The sequence below is a fragment of the Paramisgurnus dabryanus genome, chromosome 17 (assembly GCF_030506205.2).
Source record: "Paramisgurnus dabryanus chromosome 17, PD_genome_1.1, whole genome shotgun sequence".
Lineage (NCBI taxonomy): Eukaryota > Metazoa > Chordata > Actinopteri > Cypriniformes > Cobitidae > Paramisgurnus > Paramisgurnus dabryanus.
In genome coordinates this window covers 30,255,500-30,279,205 of record NC_133353.1, presented here as the reverse complement: position 1 = coordinate 30,279,205, position 23,706 = coordinate 30,255,500, and the positions used below count along the sequence as shown (strand labels likewise).

Genomic DNA, 23,706 nt, shown 5'->3' with positions numbered 1-23,706 from the left:
ACAGCTAAATATATATTTCCAAATAATATTAAAATATTAATATTAAAAAATTAATAATATTTTTTAATTAATTTAAGCTTGTTAAATGCTAATTTACCGAGCCCCTGTCATTACAGAGCAGCAGAATCTGTATTTGTGTTTATCAGTTAGATTAAAGTAATTTTAAACTTTAAAACTGCATTTAAAGGCAGACAGTGCCCAATCTGTAATTTAACTTTGCGTGCTCAGAATTTTTACACGTTCACTACGATTTAACGAAATACGAATAGCCTAGTATTATGGATGGAGAGGCATTTGCACTTCATTGCATATTTTGAAGGCCCAGCTGAAGTACCCACGGTTCGCCACTGGACTTTACAAATCACAACACATTAACAGGGAAAAAAAAACTTTATTCTGTCACTTGTTGGGAGCAGTTTGCTTGTTGGAGCCATTCACTTTCAGTCTTTGTGCTAAGCTAAGCTAGCGGGGGCTGCGCAGACAGAGTTACAGCATGCACGGAGATGAGAAAGGTATGTATGGACTTATCTAACTCTGCGGGATATGGTGAATAAGCTAAATTACCAAAATGTGAGCGTGTTCCTTTAAATTGTAGTCAATAGATGCTTGGACCCGGAAATGGCATACCTTAAATCACAAGTTAACAAGCGGATTACATTTTGATAAATGGAAACTAAAATTTAAAGCAACAAACAAAAATCACTGATATTCCATGACTTTGACAAAAAAAATCCCTGACTTTCAATGTTTGGAAAAGACCTTTCAGGTGGAGTATCATTATCGCTATATCTAATAATCGCTTCTACAATTCACTTTGTATGAATTCAAATATGGTTGAACATATTTCTGTTGCTAATACTATATTTGAATTGAAACTGCTATAGTAAAACTTGTGACAACTAAATTCATACAACTATAGAGGGAGAAAGACCGAGAGAGAAATACAGAGAGACTCTGCCCGCTCGGCAGATCTTTACTTCGTATTGAAAAACTAGCTGCAGTTAATATTGACACGGCAAGGTGTGAATCAATACATTGAGAATGAGCAATACATTTTAATTTCAAACTGCTCAAACTTCAGCAGCAAATCCATGCAGTTAAGCTGTTGTGGGTGTGGATGGGAGGAGGGAAAGGGACACGGGTGTATGGGATAGAAATTTACTGTAGATCAGATCCTGGATCAGCCTCCTCCAGCGTGACATTTCCTGTCAGCTGATATAGACTGGCTAGAGTGACTTTTAACCTGTGGTTCAGGACAAAGTCACACAGGCCTGTTTAGCAAATTGCTTTGTGTTAATTAAATGCTAGGCATATTCACATCTAAAATCCAAGCTTCTAAACTAACACAACTGCATACAAAAGCTAAACAAAAATTATATAAATTATAGTTGTAGCATGTACATCATTTTTAAGAAGTGTTACTTTACAATGATTAAATGTTTGTTGTCACCATATTATAAATGCAGACCATGTCTTATGGGGGGGTTGTGGTGTATACACACACATAAAACTGCTACCAGGTTACTAATTTTAGTTAACTGTAAATGTTAAGATAGTAAACATCTTGTTGTGCTTGTAGCCACACCTCTCTGACATAGACGCTAAATGACATTGAGCAGAGAAATGTGAGAAACGGCCTCACGCTCACCGAGTGTACACGAAAATACACATCCTGAATGATCTATGTCTCCTCCTTGCTATCGATAACAGTTTAACTACATCACAGCGGACAGCTTGCGTCTCTTTATCTACAGTTCCTCTTTCCGGCTCCGCATGCAGGGAATCACTTGCTCCGAGTTTCAACAACTATATCATTAAATTCCTGAGAATGTTAACATGTTAGTTGCCTCCATAACTGGATAAAGATGCACAAATGTATTTCTCTTACTAAGACTGTAAAGTATACCCTTAAGACTGTAAACTTTAATTGTGAATGTAATTATGATAATAAATACAAATGCAGAATGTCTTGAAGCATAATTTGCTTTCATGTTTGTACTAATGGTAGTGCTAACGTACAGCGTTGGATAATGAAACGCAGCCATTATGTGCATTATTCACAAGCAATTAGCAATGTTTGTGCATCATTTATGAGCTTGCCGTGAGTCACGTTAAACTGCAATTAACACTTATTAGGCCTTTGTTAAGAGAGCAATTTGTTTAAAGCACTGTACTATGTGACCCAGTCTGTAAAATCCAGCTACAGTAATGTATTTTTTTTCTGATTTACTGTTTTCTATAAAAAAATCATCCTACATAATATAAGGAACATTTTGTGAAAATATGACATTGATATCTTTAATATTGACTGAGTAGGGTCATGTCAAAGATTGAAATTATTGAAATTAAACTTTCTCATATTTTCGGATTTTACAAGGTCACAAATTAAAAGCAGACATGCAAATCAGAGCGTAAAACATATTACACTAAATATTATACCGATACAAACACATACAAATATTAAAGATCTGTTCTATGTCAAATCAGGCACAATGTTTACTACAACTCTGCTGCATAAAGATTCAGTCTGTGATATGTTTAAGTCGAATGCGGGACTGACAGCAGGGCCCTCCAGGCAGTCACACAAGGGTCAGGATGGCCCTCTGCATTACAGGGTCCAGACAGAAGAGCTATGCACTTAATCACACCCAGAAGACTGGTCATTATTGCAGTCAGTCAGGGTGAATTACCATATCAAAGCCTGACATGAGGACAGAATGATTGGCGTGTAATGATGACAGCTTCTGTCGATGGAAGAGGACAGTCCTATCACGCATACAACACCGTACAGTAGAGATTAAAATAAAAATAGTATGAGAAATAAGAACATTTAAATACTATAACAGAAGTTTTTACAGCTGCTGTATAAAGTTTTATTTCTTTTAGAGATATATTTGCATTTCTTTCAAGTTGCTTTGCTACACTAACTGCTAAATGAGGATTTTACACCGTTGGTAAAGGGATATTAACCCAAAAATGAAATTTCTGTCAAATGTTGTTTTAAACCTGTATGAGATCATTGTTTTGCAGAGCACAAAGGAAGAGCAATGTTTGTAACCAAACAGATTTTGGGGCACCATTCACTTGTATAGTATTTACACACACCTAAAGGATTATTAGGAACACCAATTTCTCATTTATGGAATGGTGTAATGGTGTGGGGGATGCTTTCTTGGCACACTTTAGGCCCGTTAGTGCTAATTGGGCATAGTTTAAATGCCACAGCCTCCCTGAGCATTGTTTCTGACCATGTCCATTCCTTTATGACCACCATGTACCCATCCTCTGATGGCTACTTCCAGTAGGATAATGCACCATGGCACACAGCTCAAATCATTTCAAATTGGGTTCTTGAACATGACAATGAGTTCACTGTACTAAAATGGCCGCCGCAGTCACCAGATCTCAACCCAATAGAGCATCTTTGGGATGTGGTGGAACGGGAGCTTCGTGCGCTGGATGTGCATCCCACAAATCTCCATCAACTGCAAGAAGCTATCCTATCAATATGGGCCAACATTTCTAAAGAATGCTTTCAGCACTTTGTTGAATCAATGCCATGTAGAATTAAGGCAGTTCTGAAGGCGAAAACGGGTCAAACACATTATTAGTATGGTGTTCCTAATAATCCTTTAGGTAAGTGTGTTTTCTGCTATTGAAGTCAATGGTGCTCCTGCTTCCCGCTTGATTTACAAATATCTTCCTTTGTGTTCAGCAGAACAAATAAATTTATATACTGTAAAAAGTGAAAGTTGGATCAACTTTAAAATTCAATTGGTAATTAAAAAGGAAAATGTAAAAAAAAACTTCATAAAATACTTTACCTTTTTTATTAGATTTTTTTTCAGGTTTTACCAATTAAAGTAATTTTTTAATAAGTTAATCCAACTTTCACTTTTTACAGTTTGGAACAGGTTTTGAACAACTTGAGGCTGAGTAAATGATTGAAAATTTTCATTTTGGGTGAACTATCCCTTTAAGTAGATGCAAGATCTTAAAAGTGCCGTAACTACTTTGCTATTATTTTCTAGGTAAAGCAAGCACCAGTAATTAAAGTCTTTGAGGGGGGAAAACATCTGTTTTCATCCCATATAATTAGCATAATTAATTAACATTAATCAATCCAAACAAATTATTTTTTAACACCTAGAATAAATCACAAAGCCTCGCTTCTCTCGACTGACCCTGCCGGTGTAGAATGGGTAATTGATCAAGAGTAAATTGGACAATGCGCAGCAATGAGGCGTATTGTATCCTCGTCTTTGAAGCACACCCAAATCATTAGTCTGAGAGCACAGATGGATTGAGGACTCTCTCTTTGCTAAATAAAATCTTGGCACGAGATGGTAACTTCTAAAATCTTCGAGCGAACAAATGGCAGCAATAAAGATGAGGTTCGCCTGCTGTACGCCTGTCCTCGAACTTTTTACACGACAGGCCACAACGAGCCAATCAATTCATAGCCTCAGGTAACATGAAACGGTGTAAATTATTTGCTAACATACACAGTTGTTAAGGCCTGAGCTGTGGTGTTTCTGTAACCCAGCTTTGTTAAAAAAGAGAAAAACATTCAGACAACCATACATGTGCGCACACACAGGCGTATAAAAACTGCTTTCAAACATGTCTAGAACGGTTTATGAAAAGACAAAAAGAGGGCCCGAGGGAATACCACCCGTACACGGCGCTGGTATATTGCTGTCAGGTTCACTGTAGGATGGGTTAATCAAAAACTCAAGGGGAAAGGTGCTATCTTCACCGCAGACTGCCATCTTTATCGATTCTATTTACAGCACCTCACCAGGATTGCGCTGCTTTAACTATTCAATTGGTTCCAAATAGATTTTTCCATTTTACGCCGGAGCGACAGGGAAAACATTAGACCAGAACAAACGTGATAGAAACGTATCACAAAAACAGATGAACAAACATTGTGGAAGATTTATGGCTGGGATTTTAATAAATTCGAGGGAGATGAATTGATTTTGGTTAGGGGTGTAAGCAACAATTTATTGGGTGGGAAAATGCATTATTTTCCAATTGTTATCAAGCTACAGTAAAACTGATTTGTGTCCTATTGCATTTTATGGATAAAAGGAGGAGGAACCCTCACATGATTTAGATTAAATGTATTAATCAAAATCATCCGGTGTGAACAATATATCTACAACTTGAGAAGATTCCTGACATTTAATTCTCTCGCAACATTTTGGCTCTGCACCTCTTCCTCCAAATTCGATGGCCGCCACAGCTGAGGGAACGCTCTGTTTTAATTTTATGAGGCTTAAAGTAGCTTTTAACCAGCCAAGCGGCAAATAACGTAGGATTAGAAATATTTAGTGTTTTCCGACTCCTTAACAAGGATAATCCTTTTGAAACAAGTCTGACCTTTGCAGCTTAATATCTTGGCAGTAGTTAACTCTTTAAATGATAGCGGGGTAATTTAAAGAGTGATTTTGTAGCAATAATGACTCTGAAAGAGATGGAGAAAAAAGAGAGAAGGACAGAAATAGAGTAAGACATGGTACGCATAAAAGAAAGATTATTTTTAAAATATGAATTTTTATAGCTAATAATTGCTGGATTTTTTAATAAACAATTATCATGCACTAAAACCCAGCATTGGTTCAAAAAGGGACAAACATAGCCATTGGGTTAAATTAACCCAGAAAATGTTTATATTTGAAAACAATCCAGCATTTTGGGTTGAAACAACCCAGCATAGTTAAATTACAACCCAGTGTGTTAGTTTCATCCTATTTCAGACCCAACGCTGGGTTGCATATAACCCAGCATTTTTTTAGTGTATGCATTACATTCTAACAATTAGGGCTGTCACAATTATAAAATTTTAATGACGATTAATTGCCTGTTTAGGGCTTTGACGGTTATGACGATTAATTGTCTGTTTTATTGCTTTGACATTTAATTCTCATAATGTTTTTGTTTGTTCATGAAATAATTTTCACACATTGTTGTGATTATTAAAACAATTAAATCTTTTGAAAATGTATGTTTCACCTGGCAGTTCATACTGCTTATCAAAGTTTTGCAGCATTTTTTAAATGCAGTTTTTTCCACTGTATTGAATGGCTTTGCAATGTATCGCGTTACACTGTCAGTTAAGGAGCGCCATGTGATCAGTCTCATTTATATAGGCGCTGCGGCTCCCCCTTGTGTTTTTCTAAGAGATGTGCAATCATTGCGGTGATCTGAAATCATCGTGATGAGGTCAAACAATTGCGATGAGATGATTATTTAATCATTGTGACAGCCCTACTAACCATGTCAATGCAAATAATGCAGAAAAAGTAAAATAGTTCTACAAAGAGTTTAAAAAAAATATACATATAAGCAGTGCCTTCTTAACAGTAAGCATTCCTCAATGCACAGATATTTGCTAGGCTTCTATGCCTTAAACTGATCACAAAACCATATTAGTTTAGTCTACAATAACGATAAAGCCCCCACCAAGGTCTCTCTGAACATAAATCTATTTAGTTCCAAAAGTACCTGTGTTTAGCCACTATGCTCCACTTACTCGCCTGATTTTATAATGAAAGTGGATAACTTTAAGGTGTCAAACAGTGTTTTAAACCCACAACTTACTGAAGTTCCATGTCATCAGGCCCATGAAAACTAATCTTTCACTAGTAATAGCTCCTATAAAAGTGGACAGAGCCATTGAAATGGAGGCAAGTAAATAGGTGACAAATACTTTGCTCGGCTCAGGTGGGCGATGAAGCAAACTGAAAGGTAGAAATGGGATGGGGCACATTGGACCGTGACTAAAATAGGCCATAGTTCATAGGTCAAGGTCTTTATGAGAGCTGCCCTCGCCCCTCCTCCATGCTGTCTCTCATCTAAAAGATGGATAGCTTTGTACACACTGTTAACTTAGACTGAATGAAATTGTCAAAAATTACAAACAATTTTAAACTCATTATGAGCTGCTGAATGCTTTATTCTGATTGGTTGAGAAATGTTCCACGGGTATACATTATTTTTCGATATTCGCACACCTGACCTGTCAAATGTCTTAATATAACCACCAGAGAATGTCTTAGCAATGTCAGTGGTCCTTTAAATTATTTAATTGATTATTTGACTTACATAAATCACCAATCTATAAATAAAGTCAGCACATGATCTATTTAAAATGTAAACTTGAGTAACCAAATCCTTGAATGCACAATAAAAAGTCCCTGACCTGTACTGGCTGAGTGAGATACATGTTTTAATAAAGTATCTGTATAAAACCACATATAATTCTAGTCAGGTAAACCGTCAATCCAGTTGTATCATTTAGCCTTACAGAAATGGAAATAATCCAAGCCAAAGTCATAACCAAAGTCATCACCTATGATTACCGGCTGTGTTTGAATAAACGCACTGTCATGTTTTCATAATCTGAAAGATGCTCCCAGCAGGAGGGAAATGTCATTTTCGGTTTTAGATACTCCACAGACAAAAGACGTGCTTACCAAAGGATTTGCTTGAGAATAAAATTCACAAATCCAAGCGACCCGGTGACAAGCATATCCCAGGAGACTTGTAGTCTTATTCAATCTCAAACCGCTGTTATTAACAACAGCACAGTAAATATGGCACTGCTCCAGAAATCAAAGTCAGGCTTAATCTTGGCAATACAGACCGACTCCGCATTTGACAAATGGTTTCGAGTCCTATGAGTTAAAAGCAAACACTACAGAAATACGACTGTAAAGTAGCGATGCCCGGGAGGACTTCACTAGGTTGTTTCATGGCCCCAGGCGATAACTACAACAACAACACAACAGCCGCAACATAAAAACAGTCAGACTCGATGGAGAAATGAAACGTAACAGAGAGATGAATGGTAAGATGATAAAAAGAAGCAAGTTTGCGCTCACTGTGGACATTCACAGCCAAAGAGAGAGAGAGAGAGAGAGAGAGAGAGAGAGAGAGATAACAGAAAACAACATGGCTTGATTTATTCTCTCTTCAAAATTGGATGGCGAACACCCCCCTTTCCATTAACTACAGTCCATATGATTTTTGGCAAATAAAACCGTGCAAAAGCATCTGTGCGCCTGATACTGCGGCAGAGAAACTGGGAACGCAAATGATACGTTTTATTATTTGCCTCCATCAAATAGGCCCTTGCATCTGCTTCTTTGGCGCGGTATCCACAAACACAGCGTCTGTGTGAGACGGGAGAGACCTCAATCAAACATCAGCTAAGCCTTTCTTCAGGACATGAAAAAGAGCTCTCCTCTAGCTGATATTATGTTGCCAGAGAGAAAGGAAGAAGATGAAGAGACAAGAAAGGAAATGCAAAACAGAGGGAGGATGGAAAATAACACGAGTTACTAGATGATGAATAATAAGCAGTTGATGTACATGCAATACTTGAGGTATAGCTTGCATGATAGTCCTGTTAGGCATGCTAGTGTTTCTATATAGTGGATGATCCTTTTACTATATTTATACAAAATATATAAAAATTATTACTTGTTCTATACATTTTATTGTGTTATGTATTGTATACATTTTATACGTTATACACCTGCTGTTCAATTTCTCATTAATGCAATGATCTAATCAACCAATCACATGGCAGTTGCTTTAATGCATTTAGGGTTGTGGTCCTGGTCAGGACAATATCCTGAACTCCAAACTGAATGTCAGAATGGGAAAGAAATGTGATTTAAGCAATTTTGAGCGTGTCATAGTTGTTGGTTGCCAGACGGGCCGATCTGAGTATTTCACAATCTGCTCAGTTACTGGGATTTTCACGCACAACCATTTCTAGGGTTTACAAAGAATGGTGTGAAAAGGGAAAAACATCCAGTATGCGGCAGTCCTGTAGGCGAAAATGCCTTGTTGATGCTAGAGGTCAGAGGAAAATGGGCCGACAGATTCAAGCTGATAGAAGAGCAACTTTGACTGAAATATCCACTCGTTACAACCGAAGTATGCAGCAAAGCATTTGTAAAGCCACAACGTGCACAACCTTGAGGCGGATGGGCTACAACAGTAGAAGACCCCACCGGGTACCACTCATCTCCACTACAAACAGGGAAAAGAGGCTACAATTTGCACGAGTTCACCAAAATTGGATAGTTGAAGACTGGAAAAATTTTGCCTGGTCTGATGAGTCTCGATTTCTGTTGAGACATTCAGATGGTAGAGTCAGAATTTGGCGTAAACAGAATGAGAACATGGATCAATCATGACTTGTTACCACTGTGCAGGCTGGTGGTGGTGGTTTAATGGTGTGGGGGAAGTTTTCTTGGCACAATTTAGGCCCCTTAGTGCAAAAAACCACAGCCTACCTGAGCATTGTTTCTGACCATGTCCATCCCTTTGACCACCATGTACCCATCCTCTGATGGCTACTTCCAGCAGAATAATGCACCATGTCACAAAGCTCGAATCATTTCAAATTGGTTTATTGAAAATGACAATGAGTTCACTGTACTAAAATGGCCCCCACAGTCACCAGATCTCAACCCAATAGGGCATCTTTGGCATGTGGTGGAACGGGAGATTGTGCCCTGGATGTGCATTCCACAAATCTCCATCAACTGCAAGATGCTTTCATATCAATAAGGGCCTACATTTCTAAAGAATGCTTTCAGCACCTTCTTGAATCAATGCCACAGAGAATTAAGGCAGTTCTGAAGGCGAAAGGGGGGCAAACACAGTATTAGTATGGTGTTCCTAATAATCCTTTAGGTGAGTGTGTGTATATATATATATGTATGTATATATATATATATATATATATATATATATATAGACGATTTCATCGTACGCACGTGCGCTGACACGATACACGTCTGGATCCCAACTTTAATTCTGGTTTCGTTTTATTAATAGTCCGACTAGTTGATAAACTGGTTTCTTGAACAAATGCCTTCCTCGAAAATAACAAATGTTTTGGTTTCCTACATAATCTATGTGTTGTTTTTTTTTTGCTTGTTATATAAATAAACTACGTTTAAAGAACTTTGTTGTTATTTATTCTTTCTCAGCGGAGTTTACAGGAAGTTACGTGTGGACCACGACACCCGCTTGTTTATGTTGTTATTCCTGAAACCGTCTATACTAGGCATGCACCGATATATTGGCCTACAATTGGTATCAGCAGATAAAGCTTTTTTCCCACTATTGTCTGATTATTTTAAAACGGCCAATGATCATGGCAGATTACATCCGAGCAATCATAAGGGGCGGATTATTGTGATTATTTTGTATTGGTTGACAATGACAACAGAATTGCAGTTTGTAAGCTCTGCACTTCCAAGATTTCATAAGATAATATATTTTTAGTAAAAAGCTTTTATATCTGTATCAGTAGATGTCATTCTAAGTAATCTTATATCCGCACAGAAATTTTGTATACATACATACATCTCTATTATATTGTGATAGGAAAAGAAAGAGAGATTACTTTTCTGGTGGTCAGCCTCAGCCCAGTTGGAGGCATTTGAAATTGTTTGAAGAGGAGGAGCTATGATGAAACAGCATGGAGGAGCATGCAGGTGATGTATCCCTGCACAAAAGCAGTGGGGCCGGCAGCACTAAATGCCCTTCTGCATGGGGCAGAGGAGCCTCAACTTCATCAAACCCCTCGCAGGATCAGCCCCCTTCTTAATGGATTACTGCTGTCTCTATGGAACCACACTGCAAATAATGATAAAACACCTCTGGATTAAACCATCATGCACAATACTCAATTCATTACGTTTTCCCCAGATAAAGGCCAGCTGATAAAAATATGATTTTCTCTTGCACCGGAACAGTCACACCTTTATCCTTTAATAAAAACAAAGGGGGGATGTGAAATCATCCCAAAGCAATAAAGGCAATAATTGCAATTATACTGACTGTGCCATTGCATAGTGAAAATAATAGTTGCATGTACTTGTTGTGGTGCAGAATAAATTTTTACTTTTGCAGATCATCTAAAATGGACATTGGGCCCCGACAACCACCCAATACAAGGTATTCACATAATCAGCAAGGTGCGATTTACTGTACTGTAAAGTCGGTGTAAAAAATGCAGTAGTGGTCGCATGCAGGGCAAAACTGGGTCACCTGGCTGCATGTAAACATGTGGGCTCTCAACAGCTCTCTTCAGGTGACACCTCATCACCGTGCTGCTAGAATGATGGCTTACACCCGTCTGGCTTGTCAAAACACTGTTTCGCAGGCAATTACCACGGTGGCCATCCCACCACCGGGTTCGGATGGATGGGCGACACAGCCAAAGGGTCACTCCTCTGCCCATATTTCTAGCGCTTTGCTCTGGTGCAGCGGGACAGCAAATTGGCTGGCGTCTGTCAGTGGTTATCTGTATTGTCGAGAACTTGTAGGACGCCTTGTACTGCATATGCCTCTATCACAACCAGACAGAATATCAAAAAAGGGAGAGAATATCCTCTTTAAAGATTGATATTACAGTTTTGTTTAAAAACACAAGCGGATAATGGTATCTATATAAATATAAATAAATTAATAAATATAAACTCATGTTAATATTTGCAGAATGTATCATATTATCATGAAATTTTACTTATGGTTCCTTCTGGACACATAAACATACGGTTAGTATTAGAAGGGTTGTCCAAAAACTAGTTATATTGATTTTATTTGCTACACTGTCAAACTTTTACCCATTGACATGCTTAAAATACTGAAATAAAACTGTAAATTAATAACCAAAGTTAATTGTTTACAAGAATAGACTGCATACCTCTGCATCCGAAATCTCCCCACTTGGTGTAATGCATCCGCGTATAAGCCTGGTCCTGGTATAATTTACGTATTTGGGCATGTTTAATTCCACCTATTAGGCGCACTTTAGGAAATAAATAAAGATGAAATGCGGATAAGGGTTAGTACTTTTTGTTTAATTATTAAAAGACATGATTTGAATTTGATTCGCGTTTATTTTTGGTTCATGTCATAACTTTCGAAATATGATCTGGCAACATTTCGCGTCCTTGCCTGCGTCAGCGCCCCGCAGTGTGCTGATGGACGCTTGCATGCTTTGTCAACGACACGGTCAAACGCTGCAAACATGGCGACACTTGTAAAACTTGACAAATCAAAAAGTCTTTTTTTAATCAGTAATAAGCAGTCATAAATATGATATATAGCAACTTGCGTGTCAGTTAAACTTTCACTTCACTTTCCAGCACGCGCCAGCACCACACCAATTGTACCGATGGTCTCTTCCGTCGTCATGGAAACCCTCAAACGCTGAAAGCATGGCGACGCTTGTGAAACTTTACAGTCAGCTTGAGCAAATCAAAGAGCAGTATTTTATCAGAAACAGGTAATAAAATCGATACTAAATATATTGAAACGTGTTAAATTCGTTACAGCTGAGAATATTTTTGTGGTTTAAATTAATCTACGCGTAAATGCAATGTCAACAAGTTTCCTCTCCATACCATGTTAACTTCTTAGCGTGCTTCATGTCAGGTCGGAATAAGAAAGCATTCATGAGCAGTCCAGTAGTTTAAGTAAAGCTTTAAATGTTACAGGATTGCTGAGGAACACAGGAAGAGAGAGAATCAGGCGGCTGTCAAAATTCAGAGCTGGTTCAGAGGCTGCCAGGTGAGAGGATACCTGAGGTAAGAGCTTTTTTACGTTGTTTTTTTGTTATTCATACTTCAGGAAGTACAATGATGTAACTGTTGTCATAAATTACTAATGTTACTACAGATTAATGTATATATTCGATAAATCTATTAATAAGAACAAAGCATTATTTGTACATTCTCTGCATATGTGGCTCCTTAAGGGATAGTTCATCCAAAAATGAAAATTCTGTCATTATTTACACACTCTCATGTTGTTACAATACTGTATAAATTTCTTTGTTCTGATAAACACAAAGGAAGATATTTTGAGCAATGTTTGTAACCAAACTGTTCATAAGCCCTATTTACTTCCATAGTATTGTTTTTCCTACTATGGAATGGGGCTCATGAACGGTTTGGAAACAAACATACACACCAAATGCGAGTTCAACGATTTGCGCGAGTAGATTACATACAAAGTCAATGCAAAGACGTCCTCGCATGGGGCGATGCGAATGATGCAATATTTGTGGCGCGTTTGCTGCGAAAACACGCGATATTCACCTCAAACGTGTCTGTGCCCAAGTTGAAAATATTCAACATGAGCGAAAAATTTGCATGACACAAAGTTGAGTCCCGCGAGTAATCTAGAACGAGTAACGCGATGCCTTGCGTTTGGTGTGTAGGTAGCATAATGGGGCATACACACCAAACGCGAGTTCAACGTTTTGCGCGAATAGATTACATACAAAGTCAATGCAAAGACGCGATCAGATGCGTCCTCGCGCGGGGCTATGCGAATGACGCGATATGGACGGCGCTTTGACGCGAAAAGACACGCATACAGGATGCGCAGCTCAGTGCCATGCCGTTCTAAAAAACTCGAACACATTGCTTTCTATGAGTATACGCACACCGCCGACAGGTGGCGCCTGTCCACCCGGCCCGGCTACGACTCAGGAAGTTGCTCAAATCCCTGTCGTGCCACAGAGCGGCACTCACATAGTTTAACATTAATTAACATCATATTTGTCCCAAATCATTAACGGTTAACATTGGCGGCTAACGTACTGTATATTTTGCATTTTGAAGTAGACGCTATCTGACAAAGCTTGCGCTATTTAATGTGCACTTCCGGTTTACGATACTTCCGAGTTGTCCTAGACGCGACACGGCCGTGTGCGACCCCCTTAACATGCTTTGCCCAAGTTGAAAATATTCAACTCGAGCGAAAAATTCGCATGACACGAAGTTAAATCTCACAAGAAATCTAGAGTGAGTAGTGTGATGCCCCGCGTTTGGTGTGTACGTAGCATAAGTGTTCATCAGAACAAAGACATGTATTCAGGATTGTAACAACATGAGAGTGCGTAAATAATGACAGGGTGCTACAGTGTGTGACCTCAGCATATTTCTGTGCATTGGCAGACAAACTCCCAGACAGTAGGTTAATTTAGATTTCTTTAGTTAATTGATCAATGTGTTAAGTGGCTAATTAGGCGCAATCTAGACTTCTTGAGTGCAGCTCCAGGGTGGCCACCGTCCTACACGCATTGATTTTTTGGGAGTTATATATGGCCTTTTGGAAATTGATGGCCATGTTAAGTTCAGAGTTGCCATAGACATGCATTAAGAGGGGGGTTAATGATAAATGCAAATGTAGAGATGTCGAAAAATGACCCACCACAGGCAGGCAGAAGAAAAAAGGGGTTAGAGAGTTATTCCCTAAAAGGATTACTTTTGAACTTAATCTTCTCTTAGAAGTCTTAGATGTCTAGTGTTGAAATGGAAGCTTATTCACTGTTGCTTCAAATATTTTTTCAGTCATCTGCATAAAAATGCAACATCAATACAGAAAATATGGAGAGGGTTCATTGCACGGAAGCTGTTCAGACACAGACTAAAGGTAAGTTGTGGTAACATGTATTATTGATTAGGTTATGGCAGTCCTCATTAACATTAAGCGGTTAACAGGCATGCCATGACTTACATTTATCTGACATACTGTAAGTTTGTAGTTTGACAAATCATATTGATTTTTGATAAGATGCTTTTATCTTACCCATGTTTTACAGGGGTCAACAACTAAGGGCTAGTTTTTCTAATTAATAAAAACTAAGTGGGGCACGTAATAGATACATTACGGCTAATTGTTTAGCCTCATGCCGCGTAATGGTGTATTTTCCTACTTGACCTGCATTAGACGTAATATTTTATGTCTTCCTAAAATGTGCATTGTAGGGGTGCGCAATATATATCGAAATGATTGCGCAAATGTGCATATGGCAGTATGCATATTGAAATAGTTTGCATTAAAGCCGCTCTATGCAATTCGGCGTTTTTGTCAAACTGCGACCCCTAGAGTCGCTGGAGAATACTTGCAACTGTCGTAATTTCCCACTCTAGTACTCCAAAGATAATGACCAGGTAATGTTTCACAATTTCATACAAATATTAGGCTACTGCATAGTCTACTAAACTACAGATGATGGTAATAGGCGGATAATAAGAAGTTTATTCCAAGTGTAGAGTGCATATAATAATAAAATACCGCGTTTGCTAGCTTATAATGTTTTAACATGATTGCAGCTAAATCACAATTAAACATTACAAAATGCCATGACAAAGTTAATTGTGTACGTTGCATTATTTCATAACATTGTTCGTTATAATGTCACTATACATGATTATTGCTATTTATCATAATAGTTTGCAAATTGTGCATGTTCACACTATTTACAACCTCTAGGCTTATTTATGTCCTGATAATTATGTGAGATATTGACAACTGTTGTCATGATAATCGCATGACATACTACAAGCAAGCGCAACAACATACAACATAGACCGCAAACAAGTTTACAAATGAGAGATTTACTTACTAGTCCATCAACAAGATCGCCAGATCAGCATCCCATCCAGTGCTGTCTTTTAGCTCACGCCAACAAGTAAAAACCTGACCGAGTGGGACTCTTGTCCGGTTCCTAACGCGGTCAGATTATCTTTTCCTACTCGCTTCCGAACGCGCTTTCTTAACTTTTAAATCGTTTAGCCTCACGTCTCAAATTCGCGCGTGCAGTTGTTGTTATAGGCTTGATTGACTTCATGCAGCGCTGCAAGAACCGACCGCCGGATGACGTCAAAGTGCCGTCTCGGATCATTCTCGCGGTACTTTGACGTCATCCGGCGGTCGGTTCTTGCAGCGCCACATGAAGTCGAACAAGCCTAACGTGTGTGACGTCGTTGCCGTAAAGCAAGTCGTGCTTCTCGCGAGATTTGTCAGGGGCGGTTCTCTCAAGCTTGCATTGCTGGTTTTGGAAGCGGCGTCCTCCCCGAGCTTCAACAGGAGGATGATTCGCCTTACTATGACTTTGTTTACCACCGAAATAACTTTGAAGCTGTTATATTAAGGTAAAATAACTGCATAGTGTGTCTTTAACTGAATAATTTAAATTCTTCTTCAATAGTCAAAATTTTTAGGAAACATGAGTGCTTGTGTGTGCTCTAATGTGTGGAAGAGGGTCAACAATCAGAAAGAATGTGAAACGTATGTTTGTTATTCGATTTTCAGTATTTAAACATATGTTAATAACTTTAAATAGATTTTACAAATTGAAAGCATTATTGTATTGCATATAGTTTATCATATCATTTAGCACTGCATATCATGTTTTCTTCAATATCATGCAGCCTTAGTGCATTGTTTTTGTTTTTTACAATACTATGTCGTATTATAGAAGTTACCATATGTTCAATATAAAAAATGTTGCATTATATGAAGTGGAACTGAGATCTGAAGAATAAAGTAACTTTATGGAATCGATTTAAAAAACAAAAGGGTTTGGGTTTTTTGTCATTTGTAAGTAAGGTCTTTTATTCTCATTATCATTTAACACTTTCAAGTAAATCATAGTCTTGTGTTATGAATATTTTCCGCCATGGTCACTCGGTCCATCCTCAGTGGAATTCTATTGATTATCAAACTCAGCAAGAGCATTTTACCATCATACATCTCCATTAGTTACCGGCATTGCTTCCATAGATTTTCCCAGCCATGTCTGCATTACATATTAAAAGCAGGCACTTCCTTTCAATACAAAGTATGACTTGCCACTCCACCCTCTTATCTACTGCTGTGTCTCTATGACTTTTATGTATTATGTATAAAGAGGGTTTTGTTCCTCGCTTGTTGAGAACACATCAGAGGGCCCAGTCGCAGTGGTTGTAGTGTAATGCTATCTTCCTTTCTTCACAGGCAGCATATTTTATCATGAAGATACATTTCTACAAAAAGATGGCTGTCAAGGTAAATATTACTCATGTTATTTAGTGTGTGAAAATTTGATTTGGAGGAAATCTGTAAACAGATTTTACTGCTGCTTAATAACTGCATCAAAATTGACATTGATTCTTTTTTAGATAAAGTTAAAATTACAATACATCTATATAATAATATTATTAATATTAATTTAAAAAATCATGCATACTAGCATAAAGGGGATGTAAAGGGGACATTTCACAAGACTTTTTTAAAATGTAAAATGTTAAAATTGCTACTTTGTAGGGGTGAGCAAAAATGTGCCGGTTTTAGGTGTGTCCTTTTAAATGCAAATGAGCTGAACTCTGCACCAAATGGCAGTGCTGTGGTTAGACAGTGCAGATTAAGAGGCATTATTATTATAAGATGATCCCAGATCAACAGATGCTTGCAGGGAATGGTTTACTAAAACTAAGTTACTGGGTTGTTCTTTTTTTACATTTCACATTTTCTAAGTGATAGAAGCACTGGGGACCCAATTATTGCACTTAAAGGGACACGCTGACTTTTTGTGATTTTTTTTTTTTTTAGCTTATTCACCGTATCCCCCAGAGTTAGATAAGTCCATACATACCTTTTTCATCTCCTTGCGTGCCGTAACTCTGTCTGACGCACACACCGCTAGCTAAGCTTGGCACAAAGACTGGAATTAAATAGCTCCAGCTAGCAAACTGCTACCAATAAGTGACTAAATAACGCCAACATTTTCCTATTTATATGTTGTGGTTTTTATAGTCACTTTGTGTACAAAAAACAAGGTCATATGAGACACAGTCATCTTTTAACCGTATACATACTGGGAACTATATTCTCAGAAGGCGAAGCACTGATTCTTAGGCGGAGTGATTTGCACCCGAGAAGCCCCATGGTGAGAAGCAGAGAGTTCGCTCAGAGTTGCGCTATAATAGGAAAATGTTGGCGTTATTTTGTCACTTATTGGGTGTAGTATGCTAGCTGGAGCCATTTACTTAAAGTCTTTGTGCTAAGCTAGGCTAGCGGTGGGTGCGTCAGACAGAGTCACGGGCCGCACGGAGAAGAAAAGGGTATTTATGCACTTATCCAACTAGGATACGGTGAATAAGCTAAAATCCCAAAAAGTCGGCGTGTTCCTTAAAACATGAAAAGTCAGATTTTCATGATATGTCCCTTTAAGTATTCAGAAGTATTTGTCTAAATAAGCAAGAATTTGCAACAATATTTTCTCCAATGAGTTTTAAAGTTGGTTGTCCAGGACAGGGTTTAAATTAATCCATGGCTAGGCCTTAGAAATATTAGGACATTTAAGTATTTTCTACAAACATACTTTACAAAATAACATTACTGACATAATTTAAGGTATGTCAGTGCAACCTCAAAGTCAGAGACTAAACTTAAGCCCTGTCCGGCAAACTGCTCCATATGGTTTGTGTAAAATAGTAGCACTATGTGTTCAACGTGCTGTGTTTCACAGCCCATACATCAGTGATACATTGGCACTTTTATAGACCTATTGGTATGCATTGAAAGTTTAGTTTTACAATTGTTTTTCCCTGAGGTGAAGAATTTTATAAGTCTTACAAAATTTCATAGCTGGAAAAATGTTGTATTTCTACAGAGGATTGCATATTACCGCTGTGATGTTTGGACATCACAAAAAATGTGAACCGAGGAAGTGATTTATACGCAGATCTTTTGTGTTAAATCTAGAGCCCACCCAGTATTCCTCATTCAGTTCTGTTATGCGAGTATAATTTGAAAAATGAATCCTGACCTCTTTTAAGGGGTCACAGAATATGAGACTAAAGGTCCCGTCAGCACTTAGACACAAGCAGAAGCTGTTTAACAGGATAGACAGCTTTTATAGGCCTTTGTCAAAAGATTGTGCTATGTCCAGAAAGATGAAGTAATATAAAAATTTGCAGAAGAGAAAACAGCAAAGTTGACTGTGAACAGTTATTTAAGAAAGGATCGGTTTTAGGCACAGTTTGGGTGTTTTGGATAAATAAAATAGACTGTTATTTGTCTCTTTGAGTTTGGAAAGCTACATGGGAAAGTTTGCATCATCCATTATGTTTGGTAATTAATATCATAGTACTTAAAAATATACTACTCATAGTAGATATATTCAAGGTCACCGGTCAAGTAGTCACTTGTGTATTTTCAGGGTGTAATGAATAGAGAACTCAAAAACTCTGTTTAGTCATTTGGTTTTCTTATAATGTGTTCATCACGCTCGTTACTAAAGGCCACTGTGTTAGCCTTTTAATAGAAATCAGTGTTTACAAGGGGGTCCCGATTTGTATTAGATCTAATTGTGCAATATGCATCATTGATTTTACTAGTCTAAGAGGTCACGAAGAACTCAAAATCCAAGCTTGCAATTACTTTATTTAAAATTATCTATTGACTACTGATCAGTGGTAATTCTTGTTTTGTTTTGTTTTTACCTTCTTATTGTTTTAACTTGCTATTGTTTCAAACACCTAATGAGTCTGAAGGACAAGTGTCCTCTTAGGTTTGGGCCCTCAGTAGTGTTGTCATAGTGACACTAACCAGCACCCTCATTCTTCATGTAGTGACAATGAGTGCCAGCCTTAAAGCGACAGTGACTGAATTGTCTCTGCCTTTGATTTGACTTTCAAAAACGTAACTTTTACTTTTCCGATTATAAAAAATATGTTTTGTGATTTTTCTGTGGGACTGAATCAGGCAATTATAATCAAAATGTACCCTTTTCTGCAGATTCAGAAGAGATGGCGGGGCTATTATGTTAGAAAGTACATACACAATTATTATGCACGCAAGAGATATTTGGAAGGATTGACAAGGAAGAATAATCAAATCAGGTGGGATTTTTTTCCTTTATTAAGCAGAAGCTTTTATTTAAAGTTTTACAATAAAAAACACAACTTCACATTTGTTACAATTTCATCATTATTATAATTCTGTCTCTTTGATTGATGTGGACCTAAATTTCCAGATAAATTGACATCATTTTAAAGACATCATTAAATTATATAGAAATGACCACCATCCGCATTTTAAACAAAGACAAAGGAATGTCATGCATTAACAGCATGTTTAAGACATGTAGCTACATTAGCAGCAAATTATGCATAAATGGCCTCTGGTTACTTTTTATGAAATTCAAAATGAGCCTCTGATTTGTGCATACCCCCACATTTATAAAAAACCCTGCTTCGGGCACAAGGAAGATGCATATTCTTTTACTTTTGATAAAAACGAAGTCACTTTTATTAATGTGGCCAATATATTTTGTTGGAAAATATCTTAAGGGTCTTGCTAAAATTAAATGTAAATCTGTTAAGTGCTCCTTGGATCGCTGACTCCCGACAACACCCCCAATCTCACTTTAAGTGGGAATGTTCACTTTTAAAGGGGGTTTTCACCTATGAATCATGCCAACACATTGTAATGTTTAATAGAAAACACTGAGACATTGTGTTCTGCACAGCCTGATCTCACAAAATACGTGAAATAGTCACGCATTATTTTGCTAAGTTTGCGTGGAATTGTCATGTACTTCCACCATTTTACGTGCCAGTGCCACGACTTTCTTTTCCGTGTCAGTTTCACGTATTGGTAACTGTTTTTCCTATTTTCTTACAATTGTCGCTTTTTTGGGGGGGTTAGAACGACTTTCTGTTACATAAAATGACATCCTCACCCAAACCCAACTTTAACCCTAAGGTCAGGCGACAATGGTTTAAAAAGCATACGAAAAAATATTATATACCAATACTTAGTGACATACTAACAAAAACAGCAAATCTAACTCCAAACCGTAGCTACAATTGTTTAAAAATAGGAAAAACGGTTGAGTAACCAATACCTGAAACTGACACGGAAAAGACAGTCGTGGCAGGGGCACGTAAAATGGGGGAAATACGTGACAATGTCATGCAAAACTGAGCAAAATACTACTTGACTATTTCATGGAAATTTGTGAGATAAAGTTGGAAACTGGTACTGTATTTCTCTGTGTTTCTGAGTTCCTGGTAGTAGTGGTCGTCAGATGTATGGTTTTCAATAGCCAATGCAGATGCCAATATCTAGATAGCAGAGTGGTAAAAAAGTAATGCACAAAGACAAACATGCATAAAAATTTTACTAGTGCGTTTTCAGTGTCTCTCGAGCAGTGACGTCCCCTTTCTGTTTGTCCATTTTGTCTCTCATCTACCTTTCGGTAGATGCTATCTGTTAGTGCATTAATGACTTGTTTATGTAACGCTTCTGAGGTCACGATCAATCAGTCAAAGATGCGAAGTGAAAGATCACCGTGCTGATTCTGACAATCTGTTCCACGTTGGGCTCAGGATCACCCACTGACTGATTAGTCACCCCTCGAAGGTCTCGGCGCCAGGATTTTAATCTGTACGGCTCCGGCGCTTGAATAAATTATTAGAATTTTCCTAATGGTTTCCATTTAGCACGGACCGACCAGTCTGGCATGCCAATGATAGGAGGCCAGCGACTGCCCGGGTCAGGGCAACCCCTCTCTCATCCTCTCTCCCATCCTCTCTCCCTGCCAACGATGAAGGATCCCCCCACCCTCCGCACGCTCCATGTCGTTTCATTAGCTCTAGCCTGACGACAAGGCCCGCTATGTTCCAGTGTCCATCTTCATTCAACTATCCTTCTTTGCATACCTTAATGAAGTCAAGACCCGGGTTCGCCGCAGCAATTCCACAGCAAGAGTTTGTGCAATGTAACAATTTATCACTTGTCAGGAAGACACTTAAAGTTCCAGCACTTAATAAGAGCTTCCTCTGGGCTTGAGTAATTAGAAGCGAGCGGCTTGCATATTTACTAAATGTGGAGTGTCATTGCCACCATGGCCTATTGCCTGCATGAATTATTTCTCTATCTGTAATAAACAGCTGGGTAATTATTACTGCCATAATCAGATAAATTTCTCTCTGTAATGTTTGAGCATGGCAAATCTTTAACTCTTTGGAAGAAGGGGGGAATTTATGGACTCCAATCGCTTAGGCTACTGTTTCATGCTCCCGTGTCCCTTTCAAGGACATCTGTGAAACTAACTTCTTAACTGCAGGCCTTATTTAAGTTTTTTCATTATAAACATTTCATAATATTTAGGGCAGGTCTTTTATCAATGCTAGACTCCAAAATACACAGGGCATGGTATGCATACGCTTAATCACGCAAATTGCTGCATTCATTACAGAGAATGAACCAAATCCAGTTTTATGGGTAAATTGATCTCTTTTTTACCTTAAAAACATTTGGCTTTTCTAATTAATCAGCTTTTTTAAGAAAAACAACTAGTAGTGTGCAGACTTTTTTGTTTGTTTGTTTATGTAGGTATTTGACATGTTATTTTCATTTACATATGTGACCTGGCCTGGACCACAAAATCTGTCATACAGGTAAAATATTTTTTATTGAAATGTATACATCATCTGAAAGTTGAATAAATAAGCATTCCACTGATGTATGGTTTGTACAATATTTAGAGAGAAACAACTTTTTGAAAATCTGGAATCTGAGGGTGCAAAAAATCTAAATATTGAGAAAATCGCCTTTAAAGTTGTCCAGATTAAGTCATTAGCAACTGCATAAACTCACAAAAATAAAATTGTAATATATTAATTGAACATGATCTTTACATAATATCCTAATGGTTTTGGCATAAAAGAAAATCGATAATTTTGACCCATACAATGTTTTTTTAGCTTTTGCTACAAATATACCCGTGCTACTTAAGACATGAATGCACATTATGTGCATTACGTGGATGCTTTTATCTAAAGCGACTTGTAGTGCATTACAACTTATAAAATGTATCAGTGTGTGATCCCTGGGTTTGAACCCATGACCTTTAAGCTGTGAATGCAATGCTCTACCATTTGTACTACACTGTCCGATAAAATGGTCAAAAATGGTCCCAAGCTGTCACCAGGGCTGTACCCTTTCAAAAAGTACACATTTGCACTTTAAGGGCCCTATCATACACCTAGCGAAATGCGCGACGCTAGTGCTTTGCAATTTCAGCACAGTGCAGTTTAAAGGGGACATATTATGAAAATCTGACTTTTTCCATGTTTAAGTGCTATAATTGTGTCCCCAGTGCTTCTATCAACCTAGAAAATGTTAAAAAGATCAACCCAATAACTTAGTTTTGGTAAACCATTTTCTGCAAGCATGTGAAAAATAGGTCATTGTAATTTGGCCCTTATTGTGATGTCAGAATAAGGTAATACCGCCCCCTTTATCTGCACTATCCAACCAAAGCACAACCATTTAGTATGGAGAGAAAGAGAGAGATAAAATATTTCACAGCACAATTGAGTTTCAATTGCAACAAACCACCATCATTGTGATCAGTGGTTGCACTTCATCCGCTCATTTGCATTTTAAATGACACACCCAAAACGGCACACTTTTGCTCAGACCTATTTTAGACTTAGTTTACATCTTAAAAAAAATCTCATAATATGTCCCCTTTAAATTTTCACGTTTAGCGGCACGTTGTTTAAATAGGAAATGCATTTGCGCCCATTTGTGCGCTCATGAGTGTGCTGGTCTAAAAAACGAGGTGTGTTCAGGCGCATTGTTGGCGCGTTGCTATTTTGAGGCAACTAAAATAGACTACGCCATTGACCTAAATAAAAACCTGGTCTAAAGTTTAAAGTGAATGGCGCAATACTGTTTTTATTATTTAAAGAGCACATTAGTAATATGCACCTATAAACGAGACAGCAATGCAAGTTTACTTACACACATGGAGAGCACACAAACGTTTTTAAATATAAAAATTAAAGGATTAAAAGTTATTACTGAGTCTCT

The 23,706-nt window shown here is 37.9% G+C and overlaps 1 protein-coding gene across 1 annotated transcript in view; it reads left to right on the top strand.

Moving 5' to 3' along the window:
• Positions 1–12,250: 12,250 nt before the first annotated feature.
• Positions 12,251–23,706, top strand: part of spata17 (spermatogenesis associated 17) — a 47,712-nt gene continuing 36,256 nt past the window's right edge. Inside the window, exons 1-5 of the mRNA XM_065288791.2 lie at positions 12,251–12,328; positions 12,540–12,629; positions 14,403–14,484; positions 16,834–16,884; positions 19,618–19,721. Of these exons, the coding sequence (XP_065144863.2) occupies positions 12,261–12,328; positions 12,540–12,629; positions 14,403–14,484; positions 16,834–16,884; positions 19,618–19,721 (395 nt within the window). The 5' untranslated portion in view covers positions 12,251–12,260. The remainder of the gene's footprint in view (positions 12,329–12,539; positions 12,630–14,402; positions 14,485–16,833; positions 16,885–19,617; positions 19,722–23,706) is intronic.